Source organism: Malaclemys terrapin, chromosome 1 (genome assembly GCF_027887155.1).
Source record: "Malaclemys terrapin pileata isolate rMalTer1 chromosome 1, rMalTer1.hap1, whole genome shotgun sequence".
Lineage (NCBI taxonomy): Eukaryota > Metazoa > Chordata > Testudines > Emydidae > Malaclemys > Malaclemys terrapin.
Genome location: NC_071505.1, coordinates 161,707,340 through 161,719,675, shown reverse-complemented (window position 1 = coordinate 161,719,675; position 12,336 = coordinate 161,707,340). Strand labels below are relative to the sequence as shown.

At 41.5% G+C, this 12,336-nt stretch overlaps 1 protein-coding gene across 2 annotated transcripts in view; it reads right to left on the bottom strand.

Moving 5' to 3' along the window:
- The window catches only part of NECTIN3 (nectin cell adhesion molecule 3), a 209,382-nt gene that overhangs the window by 119,175 nt on the left and 77,871 nt on the right, over nt 1–12,336 (bottom strand). For both annotated transcript variants that reach the window (XM_054045629.1, XM_054045638.1), the window contains exons 6-7: nt 9,098–9,236; nt 5,059–5,140 (exon numbers count right to left, since the gene is read on the bottom strand). In XM_054045629.1, the coding sequence (XP_053901604.1) occupies nt 5,059–5,140; nt 9,098–9,236 (221 nt within the window). The remainder of the gene's footprint in view (nt 1–5,058; nt 5,141–9,097; nt 9,237–12,336) is intronic.

Sequence of the window (12,336 nt, the reverse complement as noted above, 5' to 3'; positions counted from 1 at the left end):
TGTGTAGTAACTGAGGTTCTTCAAGATGGCTGTTCCTGTGGGTTTTCCTCCTTAGGTGTCTGTGCGATTTCAGGCGCAGGGAGCAGACACCTAAAGTGAAGCACCCACAGAAACACTCCTTGAAGAAGGGACTCCCATGCATATCTGATGAGGATTTGCCCATCACAGCAGAGAAAATACTCATTGACTGGAAATGTCACCAAGAGGTTCATGGAATTGCAATTTCGATAATATATTGACTGCAGCTGTGTTTGAAAGCAATGAAGAATGGGGTGACAGATGCATGGAGGCCATATGACTTAGGAGAGAGAGAGACATGACTTGACCGATACTTGAACATTATTTGCGACATGGGTGATGATAGTTTTCATGGCCTGGAACCTGTCCTTGGGCAGATATGCTCTTGCAGTTATAGAATTTGAGGTTGTCCTGATCAAGTCCAGAAGGGGGAGGAGGGTTTTGCTTCACGTCTGGCAGGTATGGCTGGAGAATGATTGGCAAATACTGCACCTCGCCATGATGTGGACTTCCTCACGGTAGTACAGGCTGCGCTGGTGCTCATCACTGACCAAGAAGAATCGCAGGCAGGAAGCAGAGTTTGATGCCTGGGCATAGTCTGGCACCCAAACAGGGTATGGGGGTCCTCTCAGGAGACTAACACTAATAGGGCTATAAAACACTAAAAACTGTAAAAACTCTTAAAACTGTTATAACTATTTACGAACTATGTTATTCTTATTTTGTAGAATGAAGCCAAAGCCATGGACACTGAAGGTTCTGACCCGGACTATGTGGTGGTGAGAAGGAACTGGACAGGCAGACAGCGTGACCTGCCCTTTATTCCCTCAGACAGAGGCATGAGGTGAGCCAGAGCACATGCACAGACCAATGGATGCTACTTTCAAATTCTCCAGATCTGAATGCATGGTGTGTATGTGTAACCTCATAATGCAATACAATGAAGCATTTGAAGAATCACTACTGCTTTCTCCATTAGGACCTTTAACTTTAAGACATTACCTTCAGTCCAAACCTCCTCTTCTGCAAAGAAAATGTGCGTCTCAATATCTTAGAGATCTTTGAACATGTCAATGAACTAATGGATAAAGGATAAATGATGGTTCATTTCAGCTTCCAAAAATCCTCTGACAAGATCCCTCATAAGTTACCACAGAAAGTCCACATGGTCATAGGGTGAGAAAGTAAATTTTGTCATGGTTAGGTAACCGACTAGGAAACAGTCAAAACTAGAATTAAATGGCTGATTTTTCTCATGGCAAAAGGTTAACAGTAGAGTGCACCAAGGTTATATACCAAGGCCAAGAGTTTAAAATATTTGTTAATAGTCTGGAGTAGGCAAAGAGGTGAGTAATGAGGAAAAAAAATTACAGTTCATAAAAAGTTATATAGATTAGTGAGAATCACTGAGAAATTTCCCATGGACCTAAACAAACTAGGTTATTTGGCTGCATTACGGCAGGTGAATGCAATGTCAATAAATGCAAAGAAAGGCACACTGTATAGAAAAAAAAAAATCAAGAATACTCTTACAACTCTCAAGGGTCTAAATAGACTTAATCTGCTCATGAAAGGGGCACAGATGTCATTGTTGGCCGCTCAGTGAACACCTCTACTAAAGGTTAAAAAAAGGAAATGGTATCAGGATGCCTAAGGAATAGGACTAATCTAATAAGATTTTATATAAGATCATTATATACATCATTTGTGTGGCCTCACCTGAAACAGTGGCCACGACATCTTAAAGAAAGGTCTATTACAGAATGCAAAGGGGTTCAGAGAACTGTGATGAGAACAGTCAAGGGCATGGAAAAATATTAGGATTGTTTACCATAGAAATAAAAGCGGACGTGATAAAATAAATTAAATAATGCGTGGAATAGAGAAGGTAGATTGGGAACTTCTGTCCTCCCTGTCTCATTACACAAGAACAACTAGACATTTAGTGACACTATCAGACAGCAAACTCAAAATTGAATTAAGGAAATAACTTTTCACACAACCTGTGATTAGATTTTGAAACGGATTGCCTCAAGAAGTTGAGGTCAAAAATGTTCAAATTTGAACAGGGGACTGGACATTTATATCAATAAGAGTATCAGTTTTCATAATTAATACATTTTGCAAGACACTAAGCCTGGATGCTTAAAGCAATCTCAATGAGATATCGGGGTGAGACCGAATGGGGTTGGGGGGCAAGAGGAGAGGGAGAACAAAGAAGTTTTCATCAGGCTTACAATGTTATCGGTCTTGCAACTAACAGCAGAGTCCATAACTCCATAATTAAGAACTTCGTTATTTAACTATGGTGAAGGAAATGCTGTTTTTTTTTGCAGAAGTTTTCCTTCAGGCAATTCTTGACCAAAAACTATAGAATGTGTGAACCAAGTGTGAAAGTGTTCAGTGTGAAAACTCAGCTTTGTTCCAAAGCTGAAGTCTTTTCCTGGTGTCCTAAAAACAAGCTATCACTCCAGTTGTGCTCATACAAAACCAAGATGAACAACATCTTGTCCCAAATCTCCATCACCCTTTTCTCCCCATTTCACTTTAATAACTCTCATTGCTTTTAAACCCAATTCATCTCAGTGACTGTGTGTGAAAGGAAAAACAAAGGTCTAACATATGCCTCACCCCCCTATTTAAGGTACAAGACAGTCACGCTGGTCTTTTTCTCCCCTTAACACATAACTAGAGCCTTAATTATTTCAGGCTGTCCCAACTGCATCTTCTCTCTCTAACCTCGTTATAGTAAAATGAGCAGTCAATATTCAAACACTAGTATCTTGAGTATCAGTTTTCTTGCTTTATATGGTTAGTAAGTTAAGAGGAAAGAATTACAGAAAAATTTCAGCCAATAGACTGAAATCTGTGAACTATTTTACAATGGAGCTTGGTATGGTAAACTTTTAACATGAACTTGATTAAATACTATAGGTACTGAACTGAAGCCCAAATTAGAGCACTCCTAGAATGAAACTCTAGGTACAGTGAAGTCAATGGTTTTTCTGTCATTGACTTCAATGGGACCAGGATTTCACTCCTAGACTTTGAGGTTCAAAATCCACATCCAGCCTCAATTTTGAGGCTCATAAAACCTCTACATTTTATGGGGTGGTTGGGTATAGTGCATTACATGAAGTGAAATACTAATATTTCCCATTGAGGATGCTTTCAGTAATGAATGTTAAAATTAGTTGTATATATGTTGCCTATTACAGAACAAACCTTTCTAGTAAATGAAGTCATCCAAGTCTGACTGACAGCAGAGTTGACTAGTTCAATTATGACAAAGGTATTCAGTGGCTTATGCCTGCCACCCCATCACAGAAGCCATCATTCTAAGGCACTTCCATTACTGAAAGACCATACTGTGACATTGTGCAGTCTATATGGTTTTATAAAAACATAAGTGAATATAATGCAACTGGGATATGCTTCGTGCAAAAGGTCTCTTGTAAGGTATCATTACAAAGCTCATAATCTACTGAGTGTGATCATCCTATTTGTAGAAATGTACCACTCTTGTATCTAAAACTAGAAATATAAAACATAACTCTGAGGGCCTATTGTAATTATGTAAAGTGTGGGCCATTAATGATAGTTTGGAATCTTGAGGACGCCCATTAACCAGGACCATTGTCTGCAGATGGCTGTGTTTACCTGTTAGTCTTCCAGTATGTGTGTGTGCTGGCAAGTGGGCAATGAAGTCTTGCAGTGACATGTGATCATGTCACCTGAACTGGAACCCATCTTTAACCTGGTGCTTTTCCAGTGACTGGGGGGTGGAAACCTAGAGGGACAAAGGGTTCCCGCCTTATGCAAAAGATATATCAAGGGGTGGAAGAGAACAAAGGGAGAGAGGAGCCATCATGAAGAATCCCCTAGCTATCACCTGAGCTGGAACAAGCACTGTACCAGGGGAAAGAATTGTGCCCAGGCCTGGAAGGTGTCCAGTCTGAGAAAAACTTACTCAAGCATCTCTGAAGATGAGAATCTGTATTTAGCTTGATTAGACATTGATTTGCGCATTTTATTTTATTTTGCTTGGTGACTTACTTTGTTCTGTCTGTTACTACTTGGTACCACTTAAATCCCATTTTCTGTATTTAATAAAATCACTTTTTATTTAGTAATTTATTCAGAGCATGTATTAATACCTGGGGGAGCAAACAACTCTCTCTCTATCAGTGTTATAGAGGGCGAACAATTTATGAGTTTGCCGTGCATAAGCTTTATGCAGGGTAAAACAGATTTATTTGGGTTTAGACCCCATTGGGAGTTGTGCTTGTCTTTAGCACTTAGATGCCCACTTCTGTGAGCTGTTTTCAGGTAAACTTGAAGCTTTGGGACAAGTGATTCAGACCCTGGGTCTGTGTTGGAGCAGATGGGAGAGTGTCTGGCTCAGCAAGACAGGGTGCTGGAGCCCTGAGCCGGCAGGGAAAACAGGAACAGGGGTAGTCTTTGCACATCAGGTGGCAGTTCCCAAGGGGGTTTCTGTGATTCAACCCGTCACACATACACTAGGTTAACAGGATGGCGGCTCCTGTGGTTCTTCCATGTCCGGGGGCATTATTAATTCATCTGCATAAGGAAGCTTAGGCGGACAAACCATTAATACTTCTCACAATGCAGTTCTGTCCCCATCTTTTCAGGTGCACTAGAATATTCTGGAGCATAAAATAACCAACTACCATTTACGAGTTATTTTGCTTTCGAGCAGCTACAGCATTGTGTTTAATACATGCCAATTTCAGCAAATTACGGCATTTCCATATAAAATTAATATATTATACGCTGAGAAAACAAATAGCTAATTAAAATGAAACCCTTTTAATACTTTGTTTTAATACTTCAGTAAAATAGTAGTTTCTTTCACGTAAGTTTAAATCAACAAGTTCATGTTGCAGAAATCCAACATTAGTCAATTCCCATTACAAGGAGCTGTACATCTAACACTGAAGTATTATTTTAAGCCACATAATGTTAGTTAGCACATGCTTATTCTCCGTTTTGAAGTGTTAAAATCACTCATTCACCTACCTGAATGACTTCTTTCTGAGATACAGAGAGTGCTCTTTCCTCATATGAAGGTGGTGGTTTGTGTGTGGGTGGAAGATCAATCCTGCATAAAGAGATAATACAGTTTGACTTGGCATATTTATGAAGACCAAATGAACAGTAAAGTCAACGTTCTCCACAGTAATACCTTCACAGAAACATTAACCAACTCAAAAATGCCCTGGATACATATTCTACAGCTTGTTTCCTCTCACCACTAATAGATCTACAATGAAACTGAGTTTCGTAAACATAACCTATTGGCAACCACCAATTACATGGCCCTTCATAGTCTTTAACTAGTTATTCTTCATATCGTATGCATTCTTTGTAATCAGTCTTGCATAAGAGATGTTTACTTTGGATAACTGTCTGCAGTACAAAAGAAAGTACTACTTATCGAAACAATGGGAATTATTTTATTTCTCTATGTTCAATTTAAAATTATGGGAAAGACTTCAGTGTACTAAGAATCTTAATTATGAATACTCAAATGTTAGATATTATTTCTAGCTGAGGCCTGGCCGGACAGGAGTAATTAACACACACAGGGAGACCTCACTCTTTGGAAGACAGGATTAGGCAGGTAATCATTGGACTGAAAAACAGGATATATGCACTAAATAAGGTGAGTATATAGGTCAGCAAACTAAAAAGAATGTCTTAGCGAACTAACCTAAGAGGGAGAACACACAAGGAACTATTTGTTGTGAGCTACATAAGGAACAAATAAGCTAGGAACGTAGAGATGAGATAAAGAGGAAGTCGAACCATGGACAGAGCATGCTGCATGGGCATTGGTTCCCACAAAGTAACCAAGCCAATCCACAAATATGTGATGTAATGTGTAGTAAATGCAAAGAGGTGTAATTTTATATATAACACATCTCTTTGTATATACCTATGTAAGTGAGAGGGCTTCTGTGCAACTTTGGAGCTGTGATGTACCCTGCATCCAGCCCACTGCGTTTGAATCTGATCAATTTAGCATAGCACTGTTGTACGCCAAATAAAAATACCTGAGTGATGAAGTGGAACTGAGTTCTTGGGAAGCTGATGGGAAAAGGTCTCAGAGGGAATCCCAACATTATCATCCTTAATGAATTTTGTTAGATTTGAGTAAATCTTAGGTAATTGCTTACTTTGAAAGTTACCTCTTCTCTTCTGAGAATACCTATTTGTGAATCTTCAGTAATTAAGATAAAGTATTTCTACACAGAAAAGGAGAACACCAAATGTGTTCTCTACATATAACGTCTCCAAGTACCAGTGTGGAAGGAGAAGTTGGAAGCTGGAGCTCATAATATATACCAAGGAAGGAGTGAGTGTGTAGGTGCTAGACAACTGGAGGAGCTGTTAAATCTTTACTTTCCCAGAACAGCCAAAGTAAACTAGAATGATTTTTTTTAACAATGCATTGCAGACCTGAAAAAATAAGACTGAACTGCATTTGTCTATATTTCTTTTAATATATGAAGTCCTCAGTTAAGTCCCATCTGACTAGTACCTCACGGATTCATTTTTGTCCACTTAATATTCAGGATGATCCCACAAACTTCAACTGCAGTTAAACATCTGAGCCTAGAGTTTTGTTTTCTTTTACTGTAGTGTGTAGTTCAACTATGAACAAGTGCAGCAGTAGCCACCTAAGAATGACGATATGATTTAATGTAAATTTTCTACTCTATCCTGATAAACCCTTTGAAGGGACCTTGATTTTCACCAGATCAATCATTGGCACTCCCTCTCTCCTCAAAACAGTCTATTTTTAAACAGAAACTGAGCACCAAGTAACTGAGGCACTTTTGAAAATTTTGTTTTGTGCCCGGATTAGTTAAGTATTTTAGTTTTTGATTAAGTATTTCATATGTAATATTCCTGAAAAACAAACAAACAAAAAAAACAACTTTTTTTAGTCTGTGTATAATCAATTAATTTCATTTGAGGTACCCAGATATTTCCTTTAATTCATTGGTACCCCAACCTTATTACATAGGACCTTAGCACAACATTTTGTGGGCCAAACAGATTATACATACTTTTTATAAGATTTAAAGTCACCTGTATTGATTTATATTAAGTTCAGTTTGTTTTGTATCTACTTAGAATAAAACACCTCTGTACAGTATTGTCTAGTTACACTTGTACACATGATGAGAAAATGCTTAATGAATCGTCCATTAGTACATTGCAGGCCTGCACAACTCGTAAAGTGGCGAGGGCCATATTACTCCAAAGAAAACTGCTGAGGGCCGAACCCCCCCCAGCATACCACCCCCCTCCCCCCCCGCACATCGGTTCATTGAGGGGCAAAACCCAACGAGCCTTTATAGACCCCAGTGGCCAACTGTGCCGAGGGACTGCTCCCCAGACCAGGTTCCCCCCCACTCCCTGAACTCCCCTGGAGGGTGCACAGCCCCCCCACGAGCCCTTCCCACCCTGAGTCCACTCACTGGCTTTGCCAGGCTTGGGCCGCTGCAGCAGCTCGGCAGGGAGGAGCCGCCTTCTGGAGGCACCAGAAAGCCAGAGTGTCCTGCTTGCAGCGGCAAGCCCCAGACATGAAGGAGCCGGCGTGGTGCAGGGGGGCAGCAGCCCTGCAAAGGCGGCGACACGGCTAGCGGAGAGCAGCCACGCCCTCTGCCCAGGCTGCGGCACGCCCCCCGGGGGGCTCCTGCAAGCTGCAGCGGATGTATGTGGGCACCGGCCCCCCATGCGCCCCCCAGCTGCTCCCTCACCGCACTTGGGCTCTACGGCTCCCGGGAGTGTGAGCCACCACCGCCGCTGCCCCTCCCAGAGCAGGTGGCAGCTCACATGCCCGGGAGCTGCAAAGCCCGAACGTGGCGAGGGGGGAGCCGGGGGGCACATGGGGGCTGCCGACTGCATGCATCTGCTGCAGCCTGTTGGGGCACCGGGGGGGAGAGCACGCTAAGCCACTGCCTGGGCAGGAGGTGCGGGGGGCGTGGCTGCTTCCCAATAGTGGTGCCGGCGTGGCACAGGGGGGGCAGCAGCCCTGTAAAGGCGGCGGCACCACTATTGGGAAGCATCCGCGTCCCCCGCACCTCCTGCCCAGGCTGTGGCCTGGCGTGCTTCCCGCCCCCCCGGCGCCACAGCCTGGGCAGGAGGTGCGGGGGGGCACAGCTGCTTCCCAATAGTGGTGCCGCCGCCTTTACAGGGCTGCTGCCCCCCCTGTGCCATGCCGGCTCCTCCATGGCTGGGGCTCGCTGCTCCTGCAAGCCGACGCTCTGGCTCTCCGGTGCCTCCGGAAGGCGGCTCCTCCCTGCCAAGCCAGGGCACCACTTTTATAGGGTTACCATATTTCAACAATCAAAAAAGAGGACCGGGGGAGAGCCCCACCTGAGCCCCGCCCCCATCCACTCTCCCACTTCCCACCCCCCTCAGAACCTCCAACCCCCTCCCCGCTCCTTGTCCCCTGACTGCCCCCTGCTGAGACTCCCACCCACCCTAACTGCCCCCCTAGGACTCTACCTGCTACCTGTCCCTGACTGCCCCAACCCTTATCCACACCCCTGCCTCCAGACAGATTCCCCGGGACTCCAACGCCCCATCCAGCCATTCCCCGCCCCTGACAGCCCCCCCTTCCTCCCCCGAACTCCTGATCCATCAACCCTCCTCCTGCTCCCTGTTGGTTGTGTTTTGTGTACTAACTTTAACTGCTTCACCAGTCTTTTATATTTTAGTTTTAACAGATGTTAAAAAGAGTATTGTGTACTACGGCACTTTAAAAAAAATAAACACAAACCTTTTGCCTTGGAAACAGCTATGCTTTTCTAGGGAAAAGACACTTAACATACTTCGTTTAACTATGTTTGTTTTTTCTTTTTATAAATCCTGGTGATTCTGCATTGTTCAATTTCTCAACACCACTTTTGGTTTCAGAGACTGACAGTAGTACATACTAAAGTTTTGTTTCTTACAAAGTAACTATAGCATTTAAGCTACTACAAATACAGCCAAATACTTCATGCTTATTGTTTCTAGTTTAAGAAATTAAGATACTTACACTTTGTCAAGGTACGACGGCCTTTTTTTCTTTGGAGTCAATAGCACTGTCACAAAGATGGTAATGATAAAGAGAGCAAGAACTGCTCCAATTACAGCCCCCGCTACAGCTACAGAAGATGTCTGTTTAAATGGCATATCTGTAATGTAATGCACCACAGATTATCCTTTCCAGGGATTATTTTGTGTTTTCCATCCTCACAAAGCTAGTTATTTAAGCAACATTTTGGAAACTATCATATCTACTTGCATCATCATGCACAAGCTGCTTTTATAGTCTAAGACGCTCTTTCAAAGTCTTCATAATCAATGCCATCTGCCCAGCTCTCATTAACTCTTAACAAGATAGTTTGCAGATATGAAAAGGTAGTTTATGAATAAACAAGCTATTTTAAGCCTTTGAGATTAATAAAATCAGTGAAGAAAACAATACAGTAACAGCATGCTTTTTATTAATATTTCAAACTTAAAGGGACAGTGCAATATACTCCGGTGGTAGCCTTTTTTTTTTTTTTTTTTTTTTTTTTTAAAAACACTGTGGGTTTCAAAAGCTGGGACCACGCAAATTAGTTTTAAAGAAGAAAGACTGCTGGCAGCAGTTAACATGCAAAAATACTAATAAGTTAATACTTACCAAAACCACTCTTAATACCATGTCAACGCCAAGTCCGAACGCTTTTAGAGAGCATTAAGAATTTTCAGTGCATGTCTTATTTTGACCAAGTTTAATGAAATTGCTACCCTAAACAGACTTCTAGAAAATTTCCTTTGAGATTTCAAGCAACTCCCAACAACATTAAATATAAGTACTTTATGTGACAACTGACCATAGCTACATCATTGCTGACTTTAATTTCAAATACATGTTTATATCAGACTTAATAGATTTTATCCATTTATTAATAGTTTCAAGTCCTAACTGCTACAGTTGCTCTCATCTCCCCCCCAAGTATTTTAGATGTGGTTGGAAGTTTCAAATGGAAGCTTTTCAATTGCAAACACCTTGCCATGTGCAAACTGGTGATTTTGCCCAAGTTCAATAATTGCTCATCATCACAGTAAGCATATCAAAGATATCAGAGCTGGAAAAAAAACTTCCATAGAGTTTAGAGGGAAAGGGACAGGAATTCAAAAATTAACAGTAAAATATAGCTAAATGTGAGCTTTCAGATCTGGGATAGTTGGTACTAGTTTAGAAAAACAAGTCACTATTAGTGAGCTGAACGGTAAGTGTAGACATGCCCTAAATGTGCATCTTCTAACTGCAGGCTCTTCCCTGACCATCAGCTTACCGGTTATTAAACACATACATTTAGTTTAATTTGGGACAAATTGTAGCATTTCTTACATATTTCATTATAGTTTCAAGCACTGATGTTGAAACCATACTTTACTGTTACTTCATGCTTGTTTTTAATCATGAAAACACACCCTTTTTCCATCAGCAAGAGTGGATTATTTTCAATCAGCCAGACTACACTCCCCATAGGAACGTCCTTCCAGTTTCATATTCCACACCATAGAATTTTATGGCACCATTTGGGCCACTACAGTGTAGTTAAAGCTATTAAAAACAAAAACAAAAAGAAACTTCTGATGCAGCTGTATTCTAGAGATCATTGTCTCAAGTTTGTCTCCTTATCTCTCACAAAGAGACTGCTGGTCACTTTTCTACAAATGATAGACTTGAGAGAGGTGACCTTTCTCCATATGCATAAGCCTCATATTATAAAAAACGACCACAATGAAAGTCACAATGGTACAATCTAGATTAATTTCCTCCCAAAGCATGGGGCTTTATTTTCTACTTCAAGCCTGAGGTTCCCTCTGCTACTTGCCTCTTCTAACCACAAGTGAACTGGGCACATTCACAATATATTAGCAGCCAGGTTTAAATAGCAGTATGTCTAGAATGCAACAGAACAGTACTTCAGAAACAGAGCTTGTCAGTTTGATTTTGTTGTTATGCACAGAGCCAACCAACTCGTGTGCAAGCACTAATCCAGGGGTTGGCAACCTTTCAGAAGTGGTGTGCCGTGTCTTCATTTACTCACTCTAATTTAAGGTTTCGCGTGCCAGTAATACATTTTAACATTTTTAGAAGGTCTCTTTCTATAAGTCTACAATATATACATACAACAATAGTTTAGTTAAAGTAATATGTATGTATGTAAAGTAAAATAATTCATTTAAAATTAAATTAAAATGCACAGTGGCCAGGACCCAGGCAGTGTGACTGCCACTTAAAATCAGCTCATGTACCGCCTTTGGCACACGTGCCATAGGTTGCCTACACCTGCACTAATCCATCTGAAGCAGTGGATACCATGCATTTTTTTGAATTTCAACTGCCAAACACCTGAAACCGTGACAATCTGGCATTTCAGCTTTTGGCCATCCACTATCCCACTGTCTTTGTACAGCCTTGGACAGACTATGATATGCAAGCTTTCATTCCAGTTTCCCAGACCTCCTGTTTAGCTTCAAGTCCTATTGCTACGCAAGACCTGGCTTCACATCCTGTATATTACCTGGTACAACTTCCCACGCTTTCTTGGGAGTGTATCATCTGTGTGTACTGCTTCTAGCCTGTAGCTCATGAACCTCAAACTAAGACACCCTTTCTGTTAATCTTTTGCTTCATCCCCATTTTCCTCACCTCTTTGTTATTCATTCAATACCTACTTTTCATCTCAATTCTGTCCCCTTCTCTGGTTCTCCACCTGTAGTCTATGGATAGCTCAATGATTGACAGGAATAAGTACTCTTTCATACCACAAAAGGGTCATTATTTTTATCTCAAGGTTTATCCTAACCTTCAAGACTCTAATTAGCTTTAACAGTTACTCCCACAACCTGAACTCCCATGGTAAGGTACCGGTCTAATGGTTCAGTCCTCATTCACCCATACGAGTGCACTGTCTCTGCAAACTCCAAGGCAACATTCCAAGGCTAAGATTCTATTTTTAAATGTGCTGTAGAATCAGGCAACACTGAGATGCAAATTCTAATGGGACTGACAAGCACTAGGATGGAACCAAGGACTTCAACAAGAGAAAGTAAGATGCTACTGCTGAAGTGCTTATCAGACTTGATAGAATTCTTTGCATAGGAAACTGTAGAGCAACGGTCATCAAGTATTTTAGCCAGCCCCACATGAAGAGTACTATCTCTGGAAAGCCTAAGGACCCAAGTTCTGCTACGATTCCAGCTTCAGGCACTTCACTTTAAAAACTCCAG